The sequence below is a fragment of the Oreochromis aureus genome, linkage group 22 (assembly GCF_013358895.1).
Source record: "Oreochromis aureus strain Israel breed Guangdong linkage group 22, ZZ_aureus, whole genome shotgun sequence".
NCBI lineage: Eukaryota > Metazoa > Chordata > Actinopteri > Cichliformes > Cichlidae > Oreochromis > Oreochromis aureus.
Window position 1 is genome coordinate 2,211,250 of NC_052962.1, and position 14,355 is coordinate 2,225,604.

At 43.8% G+C, this 14,355-nt stretch overlaps 1 protein-coding gene and 1 non-coding gene across 2 annotated transcripts; both read left to right on the forward strand.

Moving 5' to 3' along the window:
• Window positions 1-230: 230 nt before the first annotated feature.
• LOC116322114 lies at window positions 231-361 on the forward strand. The gene has a single exon (XR_004199611.1). It is a non-coding gene; the product is annotated as a small nucleolar RNA SNORA18 (small nucleolar RNA).
• A 3,157-nt stretch (window positions 362-3,518) lies between these two features.
• On the forward strand, window positions 3,519-6,267 carry txnipa (thioredoxin interacting protein a). Its single transcript, XM_031742110.2, has 6 exons — window positions 3,519-3,896; window positions 4,051-4,126; window positions 4,231-4,378; window positions 4,470-4,829; window positions 4,909-5,211; window positions 5,299-6,267. The coding sequence occupies exons 1-6, from the start codon at window positions 3,641-3,643 to the stop codon at window positions 5,344-5,346; spliced, it is 1,191 nt and encodes a 396-aa protein (XP_031597970.1). The 5' UTR covers window positions 3,519-3,640; the 3' UTR covers window positions 5,347-6,267.
• Window positions 6,268-14,355: the final 8,088 nt, after the last annotated feature.

Here is a 14,355-nt window from a genome sequence, read left to right on the forward strand (position 1 = left end):
CAGGTTGTGCCAAAATGTTGCTGCCACACCTCATATCCCTGTAAGTGTCACCATGTTTCCCACGAGGTGAGGTGGAGGAATGAGGGCGATGGTGCTAGTGACAAACCCTCTATTGTTAAAAGGAGGAAGCAGCAGACTGTCCAACTGAAGACACTGAAATGAATCAAATTCAAGTAAGAAACTCACTGATGCTTGATGTATTCATGCATATCATTTATGCTCAGTAGTATGCTGAGGTCTATCCCGACAGACCTTTCGCTGTAGGGCCATGTCGTTGGAAATGCCTCACAAAGTAAATCTGTTTCGCTTTACCCACACGTTCACTGCCATGAGCGTTGTGAGATACTGATGCAGAACAAGTCTGTCAAATATTACCCAACTACTCCATAGATTTCCTATTCTGCATTTTGCAAAGTCATTGTTTACAAGTCTTATCAGTGGACTGACTGTTTTCATATCACTGGTTAGGGTGGACCACACAGATAAACATGGATAGTAGTAAACAGTATAGTGTGAGTAGCGTGAGGTTATGTGCATATCACGTGCCTGCTTTAACAGTGTTTCCTTTTTAAATATTAATTTTAAAAAATATTAAGTCTCTGAAAATCCCTGAACTCTATAAAACTCACAATATGAGGTTTTCAGCAACATTTGTAAATTTAAAAAAAGAAAGAGAAAGATCTGGAGCAAAGAGGCAGAGCAGTTACTGCGACGGTATGAAGGAATTCTTTCCGAGCATCCAAAACAGCGGCACTTGTTGTTACTGTAATAAACATTAAAACTTTTCCTGTTCAACAAGCTCCAGTATGAGGAAAAGCCAGCTTAATAGCTGCTCGCATGCAAAGTGACAGCAGTGAAAATGAAATGTGCAGGTGAACAATTAACTTTAGACTTGACAGTTAACTGAAGACTGCAGCAAGCAGGCCTGAGTCTAAAGACGGTCTTCATAAAGAGAAAACTGGCTTTTGCACAGAGCATGTAGATGTCCACATGACAGGACACGGTCCAATAATTTAATAAACCCATGTGTTTCAGACTCTGAAGGCTGTCCTGCCTGCATGGAAAGGACTGCAGCTGATCGCTGTAAGTAAAGTGTGTGTGTGTGTGTTGCTTTAAAGTGGTCATGAACCAAGGCTGTCAGGATTCTGTGTTCCTGTTTAGCTGTGGACATGACCAAAAAACAAGCCATCCCAGTGGGCTTCTCAAGCAACCAGCTTAGAAGAACCTGTTGGGAACATTTCCTGAGGGGTGTATGAAAAAGCTAAATTCCAGGATTAATGATATGTTGAGCCTTCACTTTCAGGAAGGTGACTCTCAATCACTTTAATTCAATAAAAATGTATTTATATAAGGCCAGTTCACAATAAAGGTGCTTTTATTGTAAAGACCCTACAATGGTAGAAGCTCCAGCAGAACCAGGCTCAGCGGGAGGTGGTAATCATCTCCTATGACTGGTTTGGGGTGAGGGTAAAGAATCATGATGCTGTAGCTATAACGACGCCTAGCACATTGGGGCAGTAGTTGAGTGTAATGAAAAATAAACTGTAGAGTCGAGCTAAATGGGTGCTGGTGGAAGAGAAGCTGACATCTTCAACATAATTTATGCGCGTCACTGACTTCACTTATTGAAGGTGCTACAGTCATTCTGTATCTGAAATCTGTGTTCTTTTCCTTTCAGGGGCAGATCAGTGATTCCTGAGAGGAGACTGTTCTCCGGGCTGGCGCTGGCTTTGAAGGAAACGTGTTATAACTTTTGCAAATGAGAGATTTAATAAAGGATGTCATGTTAAAGCCAAACCTTGACTTGGCACTTGTGTTTGGACCTTATTTGTTTAAGGTTAAGTCTTTGGCTTGCAGAAACAAGTGTTTTGTTTTGTTGCTGAAAATGAATACTTAGTGGTAATACTTGTTAAAGCTCCTGACTTCATGATGGTTTTGGGACATGACTGCTGGACATCTGAAGGTTGATGTTTACACGTGTTCAGGTCTGACTGTTCCAGAACCTAATGAGGGAGATGTGGGGAATTTTTTTTGCTTTCATTATATCACTAACTATCCTTAAAGAAAAGGATCAAGTTTTTGTTTTGTTTTTAAAGTCTTGCCTTGTCCTAGATTTAATTCCTGCACTGTCCTATTAAACTTGAGACTAGCACTCACTGACACTGGGTGTTTGATCTTGATGCAGAGGGTGCTGGTATACTGTAGTAGCTTACCTTCTCCACTGGGAAGCAGCAGTACTCCATTAGCTTGCCAGACCGCCCCCTCACACAAAAAGTAGGTTGAAGTTCACGGAGCTCAGAATGGCTTCGTGCAGGAACAAGACACCGTATCGACATTCCTAAGAAAGCTGCTGTGAACTGGGAGCTCCAGGGCCTCTCATGAAGGTGTTGGGACAGGCTATTTTAACATCTTCTAGACTAGTGCTGTCAAACACGAGGCCTCGGGGCCAGGAAAACCCCAACCCAGCCTGCTTGGCTAGGTTGGGGTTTTTCTGAGGCCATAAATTTTCTTTATTCTATACTCATTTTCACAAGTTTTACAGTTTTTCCTTCTCATGAAAACCTCCCACGTGTCCACTGACAGTACACCAAAGTAACTACATTTTGTTATTTTTGCACATGACTAATTACAGGTTAAGTTCAAAGAGTCATGCTGACCGATTTCTTTCTTTTACTACAGCAGGAATTCTTTACTATGTAGAAAACCTGAGAAATGTTGAACCTGCTGCTCGTTGTTTTATGTTAAGAGATCTTATTGATTACACGTGTAGTTGAACTTTTGGCACTGACTGAAATTAGTTTGACTCATCCATGTAAGGTCAGAGTGGGCTGTATGTCGCCCACTATATAAAATGAGGTTGACATCCCTGTTTTAGACAAAGACTTATCCCTGCAGTCAGTATTATACTTCCCTTTTTAAATGCTTATATTGTATAAAACACTTCCTTATTTTCCTGAAGCTCGCATAAAGGATATCCATCCATTTTTTAGCACTCTGTTTAGAGTGTTGACCTCGCCACCTTGAGCATTCGATTCATTCTTTAAAACAGCTACTGGACAAAAAAGGCTATAGAAAAATTGAAAATGTTAAAGAATTAAATATTTCAATATAATATTTATAATTTCATGTGCCTTATAGATTATAATCACTCGCAAAAACAAAATACATGTGTTCCGTTTATTCTACTTTATCAAAGTATTTGGTGATACTGTGGGCTTTCAGGTTTCCCCTACATGTGATACTGAACTGACTCATTGTCAGGCCATGATTGCACGCGTCTGAACGTGTTTACTATAAATGCAATGTTCTCTCTGTGTTCTTTCAGTTTCCTGTGCACGCATCTGCTAAGCACGCTGTACATTCTTCCAGCCACGCGGTGTTCACGCGTTGCTTCATTGCGCTGATTGGGCAGGGCTGACACAAACAAAGCTTTCTCCACCAATCAGAGCAGTGTGCACGCACTGAGCCATGCTGTTCATTCTGCCTCCTCGTGCCCAGCTCATAAAAGCAGCCTCCTCCCTTTGTTTACAGCAAAGTGAATTGGTCGCTCGACGTGTATGGATTACCGATAGTTTCCAAGGGATTTGTTTGTGAAGTTTAACGTTTCAGCTCTTTTTGTCCATTTTCGAGATTGTCAATCATGGTGGCGATGACGAAGAAAGTGAAAATCTTTCAGATAATCTTTTCCGATCCCAGTAAGACTTTTTACTGCGGCGGAGACACGGTGTCTGGCCGTGTCGAAGTGGAAGTCAGCGAAATGATGCGGGTGTCCGCGCTGAAGCTTCTGGGTCTGGGCTGCGCCAAGGTGGAGTACGCTAAAGGCAAGCAGCGGTGCCGACAGGAGGCCGAGTACCTCAGATATGAAGCGGTCCTGCGGCTGCAAGACCAGCCCACAGGTACGGGAATGACCTTTATGCTGGATATCCTGGAATGCGTGTTAGACATTTACCGGCTTAAAACATGTTTGTGGGTGTTGTAATAATTGTTAGGGCAGCAGTGAAACCTGCTGTACATGAATAATGCAGTAAAGGGTTTTACTTTCTTTTCCAGACTCTGACGGCTCCGTGGTGTTGAGACCTGGCAACAAGTACGAGTACACGTTTGGATTCGAGCTCCCTCAGCAAGGGTGAGGATGCGCTATGTGACGCATGATTTTCCATTTATCTAAAGAGATGCAGTGTGCACCTCTTCACTGACTTACAAGTGATGGAGCAATAACGGTTCTTACAGGCAACTGGTGTCGTCATACAAGGGGAAGTTTGGCTACGTTCAGTACTGTGTCAAAGCCCTGATGGAGAGGCCGCAGCAGCCCGTGCTGGAGTGCAAGAAATGTTTCGAGGTGGAGGAGCCACTGGATGTCAACACCCCAGACCTGCTGGTGAGTTCACTAATGCCAAAACATAGTCAGTGTTTTTGTCATTGAAGCTTGGGACTGCATAACCAAACACTGTCTTTCTGCTGCTCTTCAGTCTCCAGCAGGTGGCATGAAGGAGAAGAAAGTCACCTGCATGTTCATCCCTGACGGTCAGGTGTCGTTGAATGCAAAAATTGACCGGCGTGGATTCTGTGAAGGCGAAGAGATTTGCATCAATGCAAAGTTTGAGAACACCTGCTCCCGCATTGTTGTGCCCAAGGCTGCCATCATAGCCAAACACACCTACCAGGCAAACGGCCGCACCAAGATCCTACGCCAGAAGCTGTCCTCGGTGCGTGGTAACCACATCATCTCTGGGATGTGCGACGCCTGGCAGGGAAAAACTATCAGGGTACCGAAGATCAAACCATCCATGCTGGGCTGCAACATCATCCGCGTGGAGTACGCTCTGATGGTGAGCCTTCAGTTCTTGAAAGTTTTGGTGTTTATCTCGTAAACATTGGTGTTAATAACTTTGTTTTTCTACATCATAGATTTACGTACACATTCCTGGTAGTGATAAGCTGATCCTGGAGTTGCCTTTGGTCATTGGGACTGCCGGTCTGGGCAGCCGCAGCAACAGTGTGAGCAGCCAGGACAGTTCAGCCAGCACTGCCTCCCAGAGCTGGGTGTCTCTCAGGATGCCTTCTGAACCTCCCAGCTACTGCGACGTGACCCGGGACTGCCGCCTAGACCAGCCTCTCACACCTCTCCTTGATGACTTTGACGGCGATGAGAGTCCCATCTTTATGAACGTACCAGCCTTCCAGTACCCAGCGCCTCCAGCATACAGTGAGGTAAGGATCTCTGGTAACTTAAAAGTGTCCTGTTAATAAGAAGTTGTGTTCCTTGAGATAACTAAAAGGAATTATGTGCTTTTTCAGGCAGAGGAGGAGTTCAACGGCAATGCTCGCATGCTGCCGGTCTGCTGAAGTCTACCAGTGGGAACCGTGGAACTGTGGTCCACCTGTTAAGGACCAAACTTGAAAACAGGCAGAAGGTCTAAACTCCAGAGGAGGTTGGATGGAGAAGTAAAGGCACGAATGTGGAGGTGGACAGAAATGTTGGTCGTTTGCTACATCAGCTGCCTTCAACCTGCTTCATCGCTTATGAGTCTTCCTGCTCGTGCTCTTCAGACCAGAGATGTTGAGGCCAGATGGCACAGTGATATGCTGCATTTCTGAATAAGCTGCCCTTTCCAGAGACTGCCAGAGTCTCACTCTCCATTTACAGCCACTATGACTTTGTTACTGATCCAAGCACTGGCCTGCTTTGGCACCGTGGCTTTTTCTCATTCCACTCCAAGCCTGTATTTTTACAGGACTACACAAAAGGAAACATCCTTTTACCAGTCCACTCAGTTTGCATCGCTGTTACGAATTTGTTGGGAACACTGTTGCTTTTGAGAATTACAGCATGTAAATTTCTTCCTTAAATGTCAGTAGTATCCTTTATTCCTGTATTGTTGCACTTTTTGATCGCTTTTGACTCTACTACTGCCTAGAAGACTGTTCAGTTGAACAATGTTTTTGATGTGGAGATATGCAGCTTCCAAATCACAGCTTGGTGACTGGCGCTAATTACTGTGAGTGCCGTCCATACCACACGCTCTCTATGGAACGCACTTTATCTGAGGTGAATCCTTGTATCTGATCTGCAGTTGTCCCAGACAACATTTCATTTAAGAGTTCCACTTTTGTGAATTCACAACTTCTGTTCTTTCAGGGCGCAGGGAAATCACTGTTAATGACTGATTTGTGAGAAAATATGTTTGTAATATGCTCTTGATATGTGCAGATTTTTTTTTGTATGAAACCCTATGGGTTCTTTTTTTATTAAAAACTATCCACTCACTTGTCTCTTTTTTTTTTTTTTTTTTTTTTTTTCTTCTTTTTCTGGTTCTCAGCTAGAAATTTTTAATCGATGCAGGTTTTTGTTCAGCTTGCACAAACTCTTTGCCCATGGAGCCTATGGAGAGGTCTTTAATCGTGTATGCAGAGTTCTATCTGCCCATTTCTGTGAGGTCGGGGCGTTTTCCCTGAGTAGATGACAACAAAGAGAAAGATTAATACAATAAAAGTGTTCAGGCCACTGAGCGTTTAGGTCAAAGAATGGTACTAATTTATATTTCTTTGTATTAAAATGTAATATTTTAGAAATTTTGAAAAATTAAATGGACCTTTGTTAATAGAAATGCTGGAATATTGTTTTTCTCCAAGATTCACAAACAGTTGGCCTGAACTCATCACACTCAGTGGACACACTGTGGAATCTAACAGGTGAAATTAGTCAGTGGTTGTTTATGTGACTTGCAGCAGAGTGGCTGAATACAGCATGTCTTTATCCTGTTTGCCTTCTCTCACCCCAACCGGTCGCAGCAGATGGCCCTGCCCCTCCCTGAGCCTGGCTCTGCTGGAGGTTTCTTCCTGTTAAAAGGGAGTTTTTCCTTCCCACTGTCGCCAAAGTGCTTGCTCATAGGGGGTCATATGATTGTTGGGTTTTTCTCTGTATCTATTATTGTAGAGTCTACCTTACAATATAAAGCGCTTTGAGGCGACTGTTGCTGTGATTTGGCGCTGTGTAAATAAAACTGAATTGAATTGAAAATATTTTTCTTACACTCTTAAATGATGTTCTCCACTCTATACTACTTGCGTCAGTAGCTATTGCGAGCAACAGATAAGCAAAGTTTGTTTATCTAAGAGTCCCTCTGACAGGCTCAGTTCATCTGCTGTGCTACTTCACAGCCAACCAATGGCACACGACGAAAAGTCATTATGTTTAAGCTTCTCCGAGGCAGTGAAATTTCCTGTACTCTTTTCCTCTCCCTGGGGAAAGAAAGATGTTTCTAGCATGGCTGCGGGAGTATATTTACAGCTTGACTTTCAGCCAAGTGACCTTCCCACATTTGGCAAAAATGAAATAAAAACACAGGTTATAAAAATGTTGTTTTAACCCCTCAAACCAACAGTAATAAACACAGTTTGATATTAGAAATATGAAACTATGGATATAAACTTCATAACAGGGAAAGTACAATCCAGGCTGTGGGTCAGTCTTTAAAGGCAGACATTATGTTGTTACAAAAAAGGCCCCACTTATCAAGGCCATGAACATAGGAAACTAATTTGGAGTACCAGTCACCCTGTACATCTCAGGCCGACTGATTTTTCATAGTTGGTACCCTTTTGATTCTGCAGTTTTGGGAAACCCTGAAAGGTTTTAGGACCCAGGGGACCAAAGTGAGGGCATAGGAACAAATGGTGCTTTCTTCTCTCCTGGTTGGTTTTAGATTAAGGCACTATTTTAAGCTTGATTCTGAGATATGAGCTCTGAATCATACTTATTTGGAGTTGGAGGTTTCCTGCTGGGGACACTGAGGTGTTATCAGGTGATTGCTACATTGCTGGCAGGGTGTGCCATTAAAAGTACTGTGTGGATCATTGGTGTTGTGCAGATAAGGCCTTTTAGTCTAATAACACCTTGTTTTCAAACTCTTAATAATAAAATCATATAAAGATTTACTGATAGTGACCTGTTTATTCTGGACTCGTCCCTGGATGAGTATTTTAACTGGAAGTTCGTTGAGTAGGATAAACGCCTCAGTGTTACAGATTATTTCAAATGAGTCAACAGTGAGAAAGGCCAGGTGTGGCAGATTGGAAGAAGTTGAATTATTGACCCCTGACCAGGCCTGCAGGAATTCTCTCCTTGAGTTAGATTCAGATTAAATAGTTCAGATAAAAAACAAATTTCATTTGATCGTAAGGGAACAAACTGGAGCCTGCAGTGCCTCAGACTGGAAATCCTTGCAGAGAGCGGCGAGGACAGCAGGAAAAATCATCGGGACTTCACTCCCTCCTATTAAGGTCTGCCTGAGTTTGGATCCACACTTCTCACCGTCTGAGGTCCATCAAGGCATTCCTGAGCAGTAGGGCAGCGAGCCCGGGGGGTTCTAATGATTTCTTCAAAAACAGGCTCCTCCCATCTCGTCTTACTGAGGCTAACATTTGTCTTTAAGGCAAGAAGAGGAAGACACCGACCCTGCAGGCCTGTTTGACCTCCATTTTAAAGACGTTCCAGTGCAGAAGCTCAGAGATACACAGATATACAGAGGGAGACTTTGCAACAACTTAATAACAACAATAAAGAGACAGGTGATTGGCTGGCAGTGCCCTACCCTTGAGGAGATCCTTCACAATCATCAAAATAAATAAAACTAATGATAGTAAATCTCCAGACATTTGCATTGTGACTCATTTTTGGGTTTCACTCTGAGAGATAAAGTAAGGCTGATGATAAATGTTGTCATGTTCCAGGCATGTGTGTTTGCGGGCAGCTTCACCATCATGTCATAACTCCAGCACGGCGCATGCCTCATTCCATCCCCAGACACCAGCTGTGATTGGCTGAGAGGCCAGAGCACTTGCCCCCTGTCTGACTGAATAAAGGCTAGCATTCGCGAGCTGCGTGTTCACACCCACCCACCAAGACACTCACAAAATACCAGTAGTACAAGTACACAGACGCACCCGGCCAGATCGCTGTCTATTTCCTCATCCGCCCATTTGTTCTCTCAGCGGAGACTGTGATTCACCGCAGGAAGTTCATTTTGCTTACTGAGCAAGTCTAGTCATGAGTGGGATGTCATGATACAGTTGCCTCAAATAAACACTGATTGCTGAGGCTCTTCCAAAAAAGCATATAAATGTAAAAGCTGCCTCTTGAAAGCCATGGCTCCATTTAGTGATGCCTGTGACATCTGCCACAGCCGAGCTCAGGAGTCTGCACGCCGACGTATCCGTTATCCATCCAAAAAACAGACTGCAGTGGGTGTTTTCATAGAATTTTACTATCACTATGACTTCAATCCACTTAAGGGAGCATAAAAACTTTATTTCTCAAAATGTGACCAGGTGCACGATGGCGATAGTACAAAGGTTAACAAGACAAGTCATTAGGCCTTGTTATTGTTTTGGACAGGAATGATGTTCAAGCAGCTTCATCTTTTTTTCAGTTTTAGATATGGAAGTGTGACAACAGAAGTAACAAGAAAGAAGCTCTGGTGAACTTAACTGAACATAACTCGGACTTTGTGAAGTCTGTTTCAGGAAAGGGAAATCTGCTTGTGCAAAGGCAGAGAAACAAAGAGAGAACCAACCGTTAAAGGAGAATACAGTGAAGTGGCTGAAAGACACATTTCTTCACATAACAATTATTGCAGCGTCTACCTTACAATACAGAGCGCCTCGAGGCGACTGTGGTTGTGCTTTGGTGCTGTGTAAATACAACTGAACTGACACAAAAGTCGCTTCTCAGGAGCTGGACGAGTTTCCTTCATTCTTTCTTTTCACAGTATCAACCACACAAGAAAAAAAAGTCCTTTCTGTTTCCCCAAAATCTTGAGGACTGATTGGCTGAAGCCTGTTGCTAAGTGTTCTGTGATTGGTTGGAGTCCTTGTTCATGTGTGGGGCATGCACACAGGGCATGTGGGCATCTTTGGGAGGAATTTTGTTTTTCTCATGGCTCCTGGGCGGGACAGGGGGACTTTCTGCTTACTGCTGCTTGATCTGGATCTGCTTTCAGTTTTGACATTTTAGTGGGGTTTTTGCCAAACTTACTTTTAAATGGAAGTGAATAAATGTTGAAAATGTTACAGGTTGTTCCCTTTCAGGGAACTGACTGTCAAAAAGTCACATGAGTTTAGTCAGCTGAATCTTTAATATGGTGCAAGCACAGGTATGTAACTCTAACTCACATGGTTAACCTTGTATTGGTGCAGTACTGTATTCTGCTTCATATCCATGACCAGTTTAGAGTCACCAGTTAAACTGGCATTCATGCTTTTGTGTGGTGGGAGGAAGCCAGGGTCCCCAAAGAAAGACAACACAGAGGGCCCAACCACTGTTTGGCATGGGAAGCTTCTTTCTGTGAGGAGATAGTGCGAACCACTGCACCACGCAGAAAACAAAGTCAGCATTGAGTGATAACCGTGAACAAGGTCATCGCCATTACAACAGTTACTGTATTTATGCATATTCTCAAGAAACTATGAAAAAGAATAAAAGCCTGGAAACTGAACCAATGACAGTTTTCCTTGTTGAGTGTTTTGATCATTAGTAATAGCGTTTGCAGCATTTCACTCACTGTGTGGAGAACAGAAATGTGCACAGACAGGGTTGGCTCAACTCTTCACCTTGACATCCACCTTAATCAGCCGTCTGCCACCTGCGTGCATGCTAGCACTGAAAACAACAAGCAGGACGGAACATGGATCGGCAGATATTTTGAAAATACAGATAAAACTGCACAGACATGAACACTTGTGTTTTAGGGGAGAGTGAGGAAGACATAAACACTGAGGCCGGTGGAATGTGTGGCTGCACATTCAGCAAACCAACCGCAGGATCTTAACCTTCCTGGTTTGTGTTCCAGGCAGACGCTCCGCTCTTTACCAGCACCGATCAGCACTTTTTATGTATGCAAGAAGAGATTTGATCATTTCTGTGCTGAACACTGTTTTCCATAATAAACAGACTTTGGTCTGGCAACCTTTGTTTGGACTTTCAAACAGCTGTGAGCAATTTGAAAAGATTTACTTTAGGGCAGGAGAGAGGATGTTAGCAATGACCAAAGTAAGGTGAAATGTGTTTCGTTCCAGAGTGACTGAGAGCGTGCGGGCAGGTGTAGAACAGGTAAGCCCTTTCATTGGCTGGAACAGGAGAAGCAGACAGCAACGGATGGATGCCGCTGGAGTTATTATCAATGTTAATAATGTTTGTCTACGGTCTCTGTGGTTCATTATCAGCTCTGCTGGTTGTGTTTGCCTTGTGAGGAGTCCATGACAGTTTACGTTAAAATTGAAAAAGTGAGGCAAATATTAGGATTAATTAATTAATCCTAATGAATTATTGTAGTGAGCAGTTGCATATGATAGATGTGGCTTAACTCTCATTCTAGAGTACATTACAGTGAGGGAGGAAGGCCTAACTGCATATCGACTCCAGTTGTGCACATGCAGACTTTAAATCAATCTTCAGGTATATGTGCCACTCTCACACAGAACCAACAGGCTAAATGAGGTTGACAATATGGAAATGACTTGCTGGGAGATTTTCTGATGTTTGAAGGTTGTTAAAGTGTGACAACAGTTAGAGTTCAGTCCATTTAGCACATAGATGATAACAGACAAAACACATTAGGGCAAATGTAGATGAGCGTCCCAGCAGGGACTTTCACAACCTTGCTTATGATGTTACTGTGCATATTTCACTTAAGGGAGGCTGTGTGGTTTGAACCACTCTGGAAGGTCACACTGCACTATAGTTATACGCTCGATGTCTTCCACCTACCATGTTCCCGTCCTTCAGGCAGATCAATATGTAAACACTCAGAGAACGTCATGTTCCACACGTTCCACACAGAGCCGGTCCCACCCACCGTCACATCATGTACTCTTTTAATGCAGCTGTTCTCCTACATGCTTTTTTACAGGTCACATGATTGTGGTTGTGTTGTGTAATGACTTTTCGCGCTCTAGACAAAAGGGGAGTGAGATGCAGCTAGTTGTGTTCCTGCATGTGCACAAAGCCTGAAAGACTTCATCAGCACGTTTAACTGGTAACAGTGTGAGCTCAGTATGATGGCAGAAACAGATATGTGACAGTAAAACATGAGGTCACGTTTATTACCAGCCGTCCAACGGTTCTGTGTAAGCAAGGGGATTTCTGGAAATATCCTTAAGTAAATACATGTCTGATAGGCTTATTTTTAGAAAAGTCTATTCAAACTATGCAGCACCGTTAAAGGAACCCTCTGATAGGTTCAAAGGAAGTAGGAGCAGGAGTCAGATAAGACTGTTAGTGAGCGCTCAGTAAATACTGCTCTGGGCTGGGAGCTGATCTGTTATCAGTGGTCTTATGACTTAACGAGCCATAAAACCCACAGAGTGCTTTTTAGGATCAATGCTACAATAATATTTAATATTCAGGCAAAAACCATTTCTATTATGCTTCGTCTGTTCCAGTAGATGGTATCTCAAATGCAGTATGGCAGTCAATCAACATGTCACATTATTCATGACACAGCACAGAAACAATACTGTAACAGCTGCTCCAAACAGCGTGTGTGTGTGTGCGTGTCCACCAGCCCTGATCCCTGCATGTACCTGTTCATTCAAAGCAGCTCATAGAGGACGGCTGTTTAGTCAACACTTGCTCTGTTTATGACTGAGAACAGTCAACACTGAAAAATCAAGAAATGACATCATGAAACATGTTACAGTACAAACACATTTATCTGTGCTGAAATGAAGAAAGCTGGGTTCAGATTGAATCCCGGTTAGTCTGCTTCATTCTAGTTTTCCTGGAGAGTCTCTTTCAAGCACTCAAGATGGAAACTCTTTCGACACAGGTCACATTTCAGCTAACCCAGGAGAATAGATTGTTGCTCCATGCTGCCGCCTAGTGGAGAGTACTGCGTTAGGCCCATGCAGTCCAGAGGCTGTGGGAGGGAGACAGCCTGGATGTAGCGGTGGTGCTGGTGCAGACCTGGACTTAAAGGATCTGGATAAAGTTGTTGTGTACATGATATAAACGCTGGTTTAAGTATAGACCCCCTAATCCAGGGGTGGGGATCTCCAGGCCTCGAGGGCCAGGGTCCTTGATCCAACACAGCTGATTTAAACGGCTAAAGAATCAGAATCAGAGAGACTTTATTTATCCCCAAGGGGCAATTAAGATACAACAGAGCAGACGTTAAAGATAAGGGCAGGGCATAAATAGGCCATAAGAATGAGATAATAAATACACAGAATATACAGTATATACACTTTTAAAATTAAAGTGACTGAAGGTGAATAAATAACTGTAAGTGACTAAAAGTGAATAAAGTGTCAGTAGTGTAAGAAGAGTTTAGTTTATGTTTATGGGTGCGGGAAATGTTCTTATCGGCTGGAGTTAAAAACACGGGTGGCTTTGGGGACAAAGGTGGCTCTCCTCCTCTCAGTCCTGCAGGAAATGCAGCGGAGGCATCGCCCAGAGGGGAGCCATTGAAATGCGGGGTGAAGAATGTGAGAGGGGTCGTTGATGATTTTGGCTGCCTGTCTAAGGGCCTGTTGGCTGAAAACCTGTGCCAGAGTTCTGACAGGCAGTCCAATGATTTTAGAGCACACTGATGCAGTGTGCTGCAGTCTGTTCCTGTTCTGAAGGCTGGGGGAGTGGAACCAGCAGGTGATGGAGAACATCATGATGCTTTCCAGGAAGGCATAGTAGAAAGTCATCATGATGGGTGTGCTGACTCCAAAGGAGTTGAGTTTTCTAAGGAGGTAGAGCCGTTGGTGGCACCTCCTGAGAATCTCCTCTGTGTTGGCAGAGAATTTCAGGAGGTTGTCAAAGATGGTTCCCAGGTATTTGTACTCCTCAACAACCTCCACTGGCTTCCCATGGATGGTGGAGGTGACTGAAGCAGCCAGATCCCTCTGGCTGCTGGAGAAGGTCACCACCATCTCCAGCAGCCAGATCCCTCTGCCTACTGGAGAAGGTCACCACCATCTCTTTGGTTTTGCTCACGTTCAATTCAAGTTTGGAGCTGTCATACCACTCTACAAACTCCTGAAGAGTGGGCCCGTGGTGTTGTGAGGGGCCTGACAGCAGTGACAGGAGAACTGTGTCGTCAGCATATTTCACCAGGTGACAGTTGGGCTGTGTGGATCTGCAGTCATTGGTGTAGAGGATGAAGAGCAGGGGGGAGAGCACACAGCCTTGGGGGGAGCCAGTGGAGGTGGAACGGAGACAGGAAAGAGAGTTGTTGACCGAACTTTCTGAGACCTGTTGGTCAAAAGTCCAATATCCACAGGATTAGCTGATCATCCAGGTGAAATCGGGTGGAAAGTTGAGTGGCCAGGATATGAGGCTGCAGAGTGTTGAACGCTGATGAGAAA

What these genes read in the sequence shown, in the direction of transcription:
- txnipa (XM_031742110.2), top strand. Translation starts at nt 3,641, where the DNA reads ATGGTGGCGATGACGAAGAAAGTGAAAATCTTTCAGATAATCTTTTCC. An exon ending in GCGTGGAGTACGCTCTGATG is followed by an intron (nt 4,830 to 4,908) that starts GTGAGCCTTCAG and finishes TCTACATCATAG; the next exon opens with ATTTACGTACACATTCCTGG. An exon ending in CGCCTCCAGCATACAGTGAG is followed by an intron (nt 5,212 to 5,298) that starts GTAAGGATCTCT and finishes GTGCTTTTTCAG; the next exon opens with GCAGAGGAGGAGTTCAACGG.